The following is a 12,490-nucleotide window of genomic DNA, read 5'->3' as shown; positions in this document are numbered from 1 at the left end:
GGTTGACCAAGTGTCTGTGGGAGAACACTTGGGTACGAGTGATCATCGTATCATAAGATTTAGATTAGCAATGGAGAGGAGCAAGAAACAATCTAGAGTGGAACTTCTAAACTGGAATAGGGCTATCTTCAATGGGATGCGAAAGGAACTAGCCAGAGTAAAATGGAACCAAAGACTGACAGGAAAAACTTTAACAGAAAAATGGGTGATCTTTAAGGAGGAGATGTTCCAAGTACAGGCTAGGTACATTCCAACAAGAGGGAAGGGTAAGAGAACCAAAGCAAGGGCTCGTTGGATGACGAGGGAGTTAGAGATGATGAAACAAAAAAGGTGTATGGTGCATGTCATGTGAATTCTTCAAGGGAGAACCAGACTAAATACAATAAGTTGAGTGGGGAAGTGAAGATGAAAATAAGATTGGCAAAGAGAGAATGAGAGTAGAATGGCGGTTAACATAAAAGGGAACCCAAATATCTTCTACTAGCATGTAAACAGTAAGTGGGTAGTAAGAGGTGGGGTGGAACCTATAAGGGACAAAGAAAGTGATATATGCTTAGAGGTGCAGGGCAAGGCTAGAATACTCAATGAGTACTTTGTATCGGTGTTTACTAAGGAGGTGGATGCTGACAACATATTGGTAGAAGTGGAAAAGGTAGAAGCAATGGAAGGGGTGAAAATTGATAGACAGCATGCACTAGAAAGGCTGGGTATGCTTAGAGTGGATAAGTCGCCTGGTCCAGGTTGCTAAGAGAATTGGGGGAGGAGGTAACGGAAGGGCTTGCCATAATTTTCCAATCTTCCACAGATGTGGGGGAGGTGCCTGAGGATTGGAAAGTGGCAAATGTGATACCATTGTTCAAGAAAGGGCGCAAGGACAATCCTAATACTGTAACTACAGGCTGGTCAATTTAACATCAGTGGTGGGTAAAGTTTTTGAAACAAGAATCAAAGAAAAAATTAACGGGCACTTTGAGAGGTTTAGGCTAATTAAGGCGAGCCAACACGGATTTGTAAAAGGCAAATCCTGTTTGACTAATCTAATTGAATTTTTTGATGAAGTAACAGGGAGGATTGATGAAGAGAATGCAATGGATGTTGTCTGCATGGATTTTAGGAAGGCATTTGACAAAGTACCATTTCGAAGGCTGGTTAAGAAAATCAAGGCTCATGGAATAGGTGGGTCAGTGGCAGCCTGAATAAGGAATTGGCTTAAGGACAGAAAACAGCGAGTTGTAGTAAATGGCTGTTTTTCAGACTGGAGGATGGTAGACAGTGCTGTTCCTCAAAGGTCAGTGCTGCAGCCACTGCTTTTTTTGATATATAAATGACCTGGATATTGGAATACAGAGTAGAATTTCTAAATTTGCCGATGACACCAAACTTGGGGGTGTGGCAAACAGTAATGATACAAATCGACTGCAACAAGGCATAGAAAGGCTAACAGAATGGGCAGACAAGTGGCAGATGGAATTTAATACAGAGAAGTGTGAGGTGATGCATTTTGACAGAAGGAACAGGGAGAGGCAATATACACTTAATGGCACAGTTTTAAAGAGTGTGCAGGGACAGAGGGACCTGGGAGTTAATGTGCATAGGTCCCTGAAGGTGGCAGGACATATTGAGAGAGCGGTTAGCAAAGCATATGGGATCTTGGGCTTCATAAATAGAGGTATTGAGTACAAAAGTAGAGAAGTTATGCTGAACCTTTATAAAGCGCTGGCTAGGCCACAACTGGAGTATTGCGTCCAGTTCTGGTCACCACACTTTAGGAAGGATGTGAAGGCACTTGAGAGGGTGCAGAGGAGATTTACCAGAATGGTTCCAGGGATAGGGGATCTTAGCTACAAGGACAGATTGGAGAAGCTGGATTTGTTTTCATTAGAGCAAAGAAGGTTGAGGGGTGATTTGATAGACGGGTGATTATGACGGGTTTAGATAGGCTAGACGGGGATAGGCTAGACGGGGAAAGGCTGTTCCCACTAGTTGATGGTACAAGGACTAGGGGACACAGATTTAAGGTTTTGGGCAAGAGATACAGGGGGGATGTGAGGAAAAACTTTTTTATGCAGCGAGTGGTGATGACCTGGAATTCGCTGCCGACGGAAGTGGAGACACTCAATCTTTTCAAGGGGAGACTGGATAGGCACTTGAGGGAAATAAACTTGCAGGGCTACAGGGATAGAGTGGGGGAATGGGACTGACTGGATTGCTGTAGAGAGAGCCGGGCTCAATGGGCCGAATGGCCTCATTCTGTGCTGTTATGACTCTATGCGAACATACCCAATTTGCATAAATCACTCCACAAAATCCAATCCCTCCGTCCCCTCAATCATTCTGGTTGCTCTCTTCTATATCCTTTCAATAGCTGCAATATCCTTTTGGTACTGTGGCAGGCAGAACTGCAGCTTTTCAGAATAAAGCTATTGTCGGAAAAGGAATAGCAGTCTCTACAATATTACAAAGTATTTCCAACATCACAAATGAATAATGTCCTTCCTGGTGACGCTCTCGGATTAGAAAACCAAATGAGCGGAAAAATTACTAATAAAAAAAACTAAATGCAGATAATACAAAAGCATATTACTGTGGTTGCTGGAAATCTGAAATAAAAACACAAAACGCTGGAAACACTCAGCAAGTCAGGCAGCATCCGTGGAGAGAGAAACAGAGTTAACGTTTCAGGTCGATGACGTTTCTTCAGAACTCTAAATTCAGGTAGCTTGGAAATGGCTGGAGCAATGAACTAGGCTCTAGTTTAGCACAGACAGAAGGAATTAAAAGTCTCTTCTCAGGTACCTGTGAGCATTCTCTGATTGAAGAACATATGCAGTGAATGGTGTAATCTGTTTTGGAATTTCAGGGGCGACTAGACAGACCAAAATGGCCTTTTCAGTTCCTGAAATCTTTTATGTAAAGTTAAAGTTAGTCTCATTCATTACTACTGGGTGGGGACCACATCACATAGCTATCTCTATGCAATACCAATTAACAGCAAGTGAAACTATTGCTCATATAGTCTATAAGGATATCTGATGTACAAAATGGATATATTACATTGGTACAGTGGGGAAGCTCTGCTGAAGTTGCGGTTTAAGACTCACTGTTGGACAAAAAGGCAAATCTTTATTCTCTTTTTGCCTTTAAATTGGTGGATGTTGAAATCCTCAAAACAACAGTTTAATCACCCATTTCTTCATTGCTTTTAATTAACAACAGCCTCTGTAACTCAATCACAATCAATCCTGTCAAATAAATTGAAGGGTTAGTCTGGGGGTTACATTAAAAACTGCAACACATAGAATCTCTAAGACTGTAAACTTGCAGAACAGCTACATGTTAAAGAATATTTGTCTGGTAATTATGGAAAACCTAATTCCAATTGACAAAATCTTACAGACTACTCATATGACAAATCCTAATGTAAAACTACAGTCAAGTAACAGTTGTTTACATATATACATTATGAATTTAAAACCAGGACCATTCCACAACGAGCTGTCGGGCCTAGATCTAATGCTGCACCATTTGTGTCGCTACAACACAGATAACTCATATGCCCAAATCTCCACAAGCAGAATTTCCAATCTGAATCAGGGGAAGGTGCCAAGCAGTTCCCCAAGGGGATGAGGAGATTCATGTTACACAGCTGCATTGAAAAAGGCCTATAAGGTCACCTGCCTAGCTTAACTGGGAAATGGTATGCAGTGCAAGGGGAAGGGACAAAAGGTCTAAAATGACAGCAATACAGAATATCTGATGGTCTAATTTACATGCAAGTTATATCCATTAATTGTTGACAACATTCAACTTCAAACGGAGGTTAATGTTCCCCAATTTAAAAAAAAAAAATGTATTCATAGTGTTAAATGCTGTTAGAAAGACTTGCACTTATATTATGCTTTATCACATCGCAAAGCATTTCATGTACAATTAATTAAGTTGCTGTTATGCAGGCAGCAACAGAATGAAACAGTTGACAGTTTTATCTTGTGAAATCTCAGCAAGACTTACATTAAAGTTACGTTGCAGATGGATATATATGATTGATGGCAATTTGCATACTTGAGGGGAAGGTTCAACAGTCATATTTTGTGGCAATCTCCCTTGCATGGCAAGACTGACCTCTGGTGGCAAACAACGTACCAGTATCCAGCTTGCATATTTAACATTCCGCCTTATTTCTTACAGGCTTACACCACAGTTAGATTCAGTCTATGCTCTTTAAAATTCCTCCTCATATTAGCATATGGATGTTATATTTAAGGCAATTGGCAAAACAACCAGAGGCAAGATGAGGAGAATTTTTTTTATGCAGCGAGTTATGATGATCTGGAATGCACTGCCTGAAAGGGCGGTGGAAGCAGATTCAATAATAACTTTCAAAAAGGAACTGGATAAATGCTTGAAGGGGAACATTTTGCATGGCTATGGGGAAAGGGACTAATTGGATTTTTTTTTCCAAAGAGCCAGCACAGGTATGATGGGCCGACTGGCCTCCTTCTGTGATATTCCTCACACTTAAGCAGAAGCTGTGCACCACAGGCAAAGTAGACAAATACAATTTGTATAGGAAATGTTCACCATTAAGAGGCTGTTGTAGCTTTAGATACAGACAAATGAATATCAACATATCCACCTCCAGTACAGCTTGCTGTAATCATAATATCTTCCTTGCCTTATCCATTGTACATAACTCAAACTGATGGCACAGAGGTACGTACAAGCCAAACAGTATCAAACCTGACTGAATGACGAGCTTCTATCTATTTCTATATGTACCTTATATATTGACATATACCAGTATTCACTTGTACATTATAAGCACTGCAGCAATGTTGTTTAGAAACACAAAAGTGGCAGTTGTCAAAGTATTAGAAAGTCTTGAAGCTAGATTGATCACTTCTTACTAACTTGCATAGTCAGGCACAAGGACCTAATCAAAAGCAATACTTCAATTACAGTATACAGCATGCCACCAGAATCATTCCGAATACAGAATTTAAGCACCAGCTGTGCATACAGGATACATCAATAGAAATATGTATCAACTACTGCCACCACTAGAAACCCTTTGTTTTCACCAGTTAGCGAGCTAGTAGCACAAGACAGGCAGGTAGTGCAGGGGTCCCCTGTGGACATTCCCCTCTCAAACAGATATACCGCTTTGGGTACTGTTGGGGGGGGATGGCTTATCAGAGAAGGCAGCAGCAGCCAACTTCCTGGCACCAGGGGTGGCTCTGCTGCACAGGACGGGAGGAAAAAGAGCGGGAGAGCTATAGTAATAGGGGATTCTATTGTAAGGGGAATAGATAGGCGTTTCTGCAGCCGCAAACGAGACTCCAGGATGGTGTGTTGCCTCCCTGGTGCAAGGGTCAAGGATGTCTCAGAGCGGCTGCAGAACATTTTGGAAGGGGAGGGTGAACAGCCAGTTGTCGTGGTGCATATAGGCACGAACGATATAGGTAAAAAGCGGGATGAGGTCCTAAAAGCTGAATATAGGGAGTTAGGAGGTAAATTAAAAAATAGGACCTCAAAAAGGTAGTAATCTCAGGATTGCTACCAGTGCCACGTGCTAGTCAGAGTAGAAATAGAAGGATATTTCAGATGAATACATGGCTAGAGGCATGGTGCAGGGAGGAGGGATTCAAATTCCTGGGACATTGGAACCGGTTCTGGGGGAGGTGGGACCAGTTCAAACCGGACGGTTTGCACCTGGGCAGGACCGGGACCGATGTCCTAGGGGGAGTGTTTGCTAGTGCTCTGGGGGAGGGTTTAAACTAAAATGGCAGGGGGTTGGGAACCTGAACAGGGGGACAGAGGAAAGGGAAACAAGGATAAAAGCAAAAGATAGGAAGGAGAAAAACAAAAGTGGCAGTCAGAGAAATCAACGGTTTAAATCAAACATGGCCACAGTAAATAATAATTCTAATAGGTCTAAGAGCGTTAAAAAAACAAGCCTGAAGACTTTGTGTCTTAATGCAAGGAGCATTCGGAAGAAGGTGGATGAATTAGCTGCACAAATAGAGGTAAACGAATATGATTTGATTGGGATTACGGAAACATGACTCCAGGGTGGCCAAGGCTGGGAACTCAACATCCAGGGGTATTCAATATTCAGAAAAGATAGGCAAAAAGGAAAGGGAGGTGGGGTAGCATTGCTGGTTAAAGAAGGGATTAACACAATTGTAAGGAAGGATATTAGGATATTAGCTCTGATGATGTGGAATCTGTGTGGGTAGAACTGAGAAATACCAAGGGGCAGAAAACGTTAGTGCGGATGGTATATAGACCTCCAAACAGTAATGCTGAGGTTGGGGATGGCATTAAAAGGGAAATTAGAGAAGCGTGCAATAAGGACACAGCAGTCATCATGGGTGACTTTAATCTACATATAGATTGGGCTAACCAAATGTGGAGGAGGAATTCCTGGAGTGTTTACGGGATGGTTTCCTGGACCAATATGTCGAGGAACCAACCAGAGATCAGGCCATCTTAGACTGGGTATTCTGTAATGAGAAGGAATTAATTAGCAATCTTGTTGTACGAGGCCCCTTGGATCGGAGCTATCATAATATGATAGAAGTCTTCATTAAGATGGAGAATGAAGTAGTTGACTCAGAGACTAGGGTCCTGAATTTAAATAAAGGAAACGATGATGCTCTGAGGCGCGAGTTGGGTAGGATTGATTGGAGAATGTCACTCAAAAGGGTTGACGGTGGATAGGCAATGGCAAGCATTCAAAGGCTGCATGGATGAACTACAGAAATTGTTCATCCCAGTATGGCATAAAAATAAAACAAAGGTGACTCAACCGTGGCTAACAAGGGAAATTAGGGATAGCATAAGATCCAAGGAGAGGACATATAAATTGGCCAGAAAAAGCAGTAAACCTGAGGATTGGGAGCAGTTTAGGATTCAACAAAGGAGGACAAAGGGATTAAATAAGAAAGGGAAAATAGAATATGAGAGTAAGCTTGCAGGGAACATAAAAACTGACTGTAAAAGCTTTTATAGATATGTGAAGAGAAAAAGATTGGTGAAGTCAAACGTAGGTCCCTTGCAGTCAGAATCAGGAGAATTTATAATGGGTAACAAAGAAATGGCCGACCAATTAAATACATATTTTGGTTCTGTCTTCACAAAGGAGGACACAACTAACCTCCCAGAGATGTCGGGGAACATAGGGTCTGATGAAGGGGAGGAACTGAAAGAAATCAGTATTTGTAAGGAAATGGTGTTAAGGAAATTGATGGGACTGAAGGCCGATAAATCCCCAGGGCCTGATAATCTACATCCTAGGGTACTTAAGGAAGTGGCCCTAGCAATAATAGATGCATTGCTGGTCATCTTCCAACATTCGATGGAATCTGGAACAGTACCCATGGATTGGAGGGTAGCTAATGTTACCCCACTATTCAAAAAAGGTGGTAGGGAGAAAACGGGGAATTACAGACCGGTAAGCCTGACATCGGTAGTGGGGAAAATGCTAGAGTCCATTATAAAGGATGTAATAGCAGAGCACTTGGAAAACAGTGACAGGATTGGACAAAGTCAACATGGATTTACAAAAGGTAAATCGTGCTTGACTAATCTACTGGAATTTTTTGAGGATGTAACTGGTAAAATAGATAAGGGAGAACCAGTGGATGTGGTATATTTGGACTTTCAGAAGGCTTTCGATAAGGTCCCGCATAAGAGGTTAGCGTGTAAAGTTAAGGCACGTGGGATTGGGGGCAAGGTATGGACTTGGATAGAAAACTGGTTGGCAGACAGAAAGCAAAGAATTGGAATAAACGGGTCTTTTTCCGAGTGGCAGGCAGTGACTAGTGGGGCACCGCAGGGATCGGTCCTCGGACCCCAGCTATTCACAATATATATTAATGATCTAGACGAGGGAACTAGATGTAATATCTCCAAATTTGCAGACGACACAAAGTTAGGTGGGCATGTGTGCTGTGAGGAGGATGCCGAGAAACTCCAGGATGATTTGGACAGGTTGGGTGATTGGGCAGAAGCATGGCAGATGCAATATAACGTGGATAAATGTGAGGTTATCCACTTTGGTGGCAAAAACAGGAAGGCAGATTATTATCTGAATGGCAATAGATTGGGCGAAGGGGAAGTGCAACGAGACCTGGGTGTCCTTGTGCACCAGTCGCTGAAGGTAAGCATGCAGGTACAGCAGGCGCTTAAGGCGGCAAATGGTATGTTGGCCTTCGTAGCAAGAGGCTTTGAGTACAGGAACAAGGATGTCTTGCTGCAGTTGTACAGGGCCTTGGTGAGACCACATCTTGAGTATTGTGTGCAGTTTTGGTTGCCTTATCTGAGGAAGGATGTTCTTGCCATGGAAGGAGTGCAGCGAAGATTCACCAGGCTGATAACTGGGATGGCAGGAATGACGTATGAGGAGAGGTTGGGTCGATTGGGCTTGTACTCGCTGGAGTTTAGAAGAATGAGAGGGGATCTCATTGAAACTTATAAAATTCTGACAGGACTAGACAGACTAGATGCAGGAAGAATGTTCCGATGGTCGGGGAGACCAGAACCAGGGGTCACAGTCTAAGGATAAAGGGTATGCCATTTAGGACAGAAATGAGGAGGAATTTCTTCACCCAGAGAGTGGTGAACCTGTGGAATTCTCTACCACAGAAGGCAGTAGAGGCCAATTCATTAAATATATTCAGGAAGGAGTTGGATATATTTCTTAAGGCTAAAGGGATCAAGGGGTATGAGGAGAAAGCAGGGACCGGGTACTGAATTTGGATGATCAGCCATGATCACATTGAATGGCGGAGCAGGCTCGAGGGGCCGAATGGCCTACTCCTGCTCCTCTCTTCTATGTTTCTAAGACAGCTTAAAGCAACTCAAAAGTTTGGTACTAAAACATAATAGTTACTGAAAGAGTAGTTGGCCACAAGCAGAATAGGAGGATATGAGGTGGACAAGGTCAAGATTAGGGATAGATAGAGGTAGATTATTTTTTGCTCCAAGAAATTCTGATCCACATGTTAAATTTCTACTGAATTTCTCAAATGGCAGTCAAAGGATTTATACTGCAAACTGAAAAATCTGCTTCTCAAAGCAGCAGAACATCATTCAGTTCAATGTTGAAGAGGTTATGCTTTACAGGACCCATTTACTCACACAGAACTTAGCATATAAAATTCTTGGATCACCAGCAGTAATGCTATATTCATTTTAGGGGCCAAAAGAGGGAGATACTGTCAGACAAACATCTCTTCAGAACCTTAATGAAACCCAAATTTGAAAAAAAAAAGCAAATGTTTGCGAACAAGAGTCTTATTTTTTTTAACCTGAAAGCAAAACAAAATCAAATGAAGGTTTACAATTGAATACAGATATTAACAAATATATTAAAAATGATGGAAGAAAGCCCATCTGAGACTTACATGCGTTCGAGCAGAAGACAATAATCAACCATGACGGGTACCATGTCCTGCAGAAGAAATGATGATAAAACAAAGAGTCAGCACCCTTAAACCATTAGAGCCTTGATCATGGACAACATCATGATCGAATCACCGTGATTTCTGAAACAGAGGTTTAAACATGCAATTCCGTCTCAAATAATTCTCTGTGTAAAATGAGACAGAATTTCCCCAGAATTTTGTCAGCTTGGCTCAGCTGGCAACACTCTTGTCACTGGGTCAGAAGGCTGTGGATTAAAGTTGAACACCAGGACTCGAGCAGAAAATCTAGGCTTTTCACTGAAGTACTAAGGGACTGCTGGATTGTTAGAAGCACTGTCCTTCAGAGGTCGTCTTTTTGTCATGTGGACGCTATAGATCCCTGAGCACTATTCAAAGAAGAGTAGGTGTCTTAGCCAACAATCCTCAACCAACAAAACACATAAACTGGTTGTATATTTCATTCAGCTTTACAAGATTTTGCTGGTGCTGATTGAATAACTTGCCCACATCACATCAGTCACTGCACTTCAAAAGTAATTCATTGCGTGAAACACAAGTGTTAACTGGATGTATCCTCTGGCTAAAGACTGTTCTTTGTAGTGTAGTTGCAGCTCAATCATTTGCCATCTGTGAACATGTCACAAGAGAACCAATCTACTTTTAGCGCCCCGAAAAAGTTAACGCCCCCGCGCCCAAAATTCACTGATAGCACCCCAAGAAGGAGGCAGGGCGCTACTGGAAGCGCCCCGCCACCCTTCTGGGGCGCTGCAAGTGAATATTGCAGCGCTACGTGCCGCAGCGCCATGCGCGTCGGCACGTTGCGCCGCAGCACTGCAGGTCTTCCTCCCCTTATTAAAGGGGAGGAGCCTAGCGCAGCACAACCTGGAGCCCAGCTGGGCCACCAGGGATCGGAGTGCCAGCAAAAGAGCTCGGCACTCAAGAGGAGTGCCGGGCTCACGGAGCGCAGCCATACACCCCACGGGGGCGAGGGACTTCACAGGAAGCCGGGGACAACAACAGAGGCAGCTGCTGGCAGGTGACCAGCAACAAAAATGGTCACCCAGCAGCTCCCCTTTAATTTGCGCCGCCCTGGCCACACGTACACCCCCCGACACAGCATCCAGCGGTAAGTCATAGTCATAGAGTTTTACAGCACAGAAAGAGGCCCTTCGGCCCATCGTGTCTGCGCCGCCCATCCATCCCTGTCCAGTCTAATCCCATTTTCCAGCATTTGGTCCATAGCCTTGTATGCAATGGCATTTCAAGTGCTCATCCAAATGCTTCTTGAATGTTGTGAGGGTTCCTGCCTCTACCATCCTTTCAGGCAGTGAGTTCCAGGTTCCAACCACCCTCTGGGTGAAAAAGTTCCTCCTCAAATCCCCTCTAAATCTCCTGCCCCTTACCCTGAATCTATGCCCCCTTGTTATTGACCCCCCTACTAAGGGGAAAAGTTCCTCTTTATCTACCCTATCTATGCCCCTCATCATTTTGTACACCTCAATCAGGTCCCCCCTCAGCCTTCTTTGCTCCAAAGAAAACAACCCCAGCCTGTTTAGTCTTTCTTCATAGCTGAGGCGCTCCATCCCAGGTAACATCCTGGTGAATCTTCTCTACACCCTCTCCAAAGCAATCACATCCTTCCTATAGTGAGGCGACCAGAACTGCACACAGTACTCCAGCTGTGGCCTCACCAGCGTTTTGTACAGCTCCATCATAACCTCCCTGCTCTTATATTCTATGCCTCGGCTAATGAAGGCAAGTATCCCATATGCCTTTTTAACTACCTTAGATCCCTGAAGGCAGCGGAACAGGTAGATATGTACATGTACACCAAGGTCCCTCTGACCCTCTGTACTTCCTAGGGTCCTACCACTCATTGTGTATTCCCTTGCCTTATTTGTCCGTCCAAAATGCATCACCTCACACTTTTCAGGGTTAAATTCCATTTGCCACTTTTCCACCCATCTGACCAACCCGTTTATATCGTCCTGTAGCCTGAGGCTTTCCTCCTCGCAATTTACCACCCCACCAATTTTCGTGTCATCTGCGAACTTACTGATCATACCTTTTACAGTCTCATCCAAATCATTTATGTAGATCACAAACAGCAAGGGACCCAGCACCGATCCCGGAGGTACCCCACTGGACACAGGCTTCCAGTCACAAAAGCAACCTTCGACCATCACCCTCTGCCTCCTGCCACTCAGCCAGTTTAGGATCCAACGCGCCAAGGCACCCTGGATCCCATGGGCTCTTACCTTCTTGACCAGTCTCCTATGCAGGACTTTGTCAAAAGCTTTACTGAAGTCCATGTAAACCACATCCACAGCATTTCCCTCATCCACCCCCCTAGTCACCCCCTCGAAAAATTCAATCAGATTTGTCAGACATGATTTACCCTTGACAAAGCCATGCTGACTATCCCCGATTAATCCTTGCCTCTCCAAGTGGAGACTAATTTTGTCCCTCAGAATTTTTTCCAATAATTTCCCTACCACAGATGTTAGGCTCACTGGCCTGTAATTCCCTGGTTTATCCCTGCTACCCTTCTTGAATAATGGTACTACATTAGCTGTTCTCCAGTCCTCTGGTACATCCCCTGTGGCCAGAGAGGTTCTGAAAATTTGTGTCAGAGCCCCTGCAATCTCCTCCTTTGCCTCCCACAGCAGCCTGGGATACATCTCGTCCGGGCCTGGGGATTTATCCACTTTTTGACCTGCTAAAACCGCTAGCACCTCCTCCCTCTCGATGCTAATATGTTCAAGTATGTCACAGTCCCCTTGCTCGATTTCTATGTCTGCATCGTCTCTCTCCATAGTGAACACAGATGCAAAAAATTCATTTAAAACCCCGCCTACATCATCTGGCTCTACACACAGATTGCCACTTTGGTCCCTAATGGGCCCTACCCTTTCCCTGGTTATCCTCTTGCCCTTAATATACTTATAAAACATCTTAGGATTTTCCTTTATTTTGCTCGCCAGTGTTATTTCATGGCCCCTCCTCTCCCTCCTAATTTCTTTTTTTAAGTATGCCCCTGCACTTTTTATACTCCTCTA

General features: G+C 43.7%; 1 protein-coding gene across 12 annotated transcripts in view; it reads right to left on the bottom strand.

Moving 5' to 3' along the window:
* Window positions 1–12,490, bottom strand: part of vps8 (VPS8 subunit of CORVET complex) — a 957,961-nt gene that overhangs the window by 761,878 nt on the left and 183,593 nt on the right. For all 12 annotated transcript variants that reach the window (XM_085985671.1, XM_085985669.1, XM_085985662.1 and 9 more), the window contains one exon: window positions 9,411–9,457. In XM_085985671.1, coding sequence (XP_085841797.1) covers window positions 9,411–9,457 — 47 coding nt within the window. The remainder of the gene's footprint in view (window positions 1–9,410; window positions 9,458–12,490) is intronic.

This window comes from Somniosus microcephalus, chromosome 4 (assembly GCF_052327205.1).
Source record: "Somniosus microcephalus isolate GS21.2 chromosome 4, FLI_Smic_1.0, whole genome shotgun sequence".
NCBI classification, from domain to species: domain Eukaryota; kingdom Metazoa; phylum Chordata; class Chondrichthyes; order Squaliformes; family Somniosidae; genus Somniosus; species Somniosus microcephalus.
This window is presented reverse-complemented; position numbering and strand designations above follow the sequence as displayed.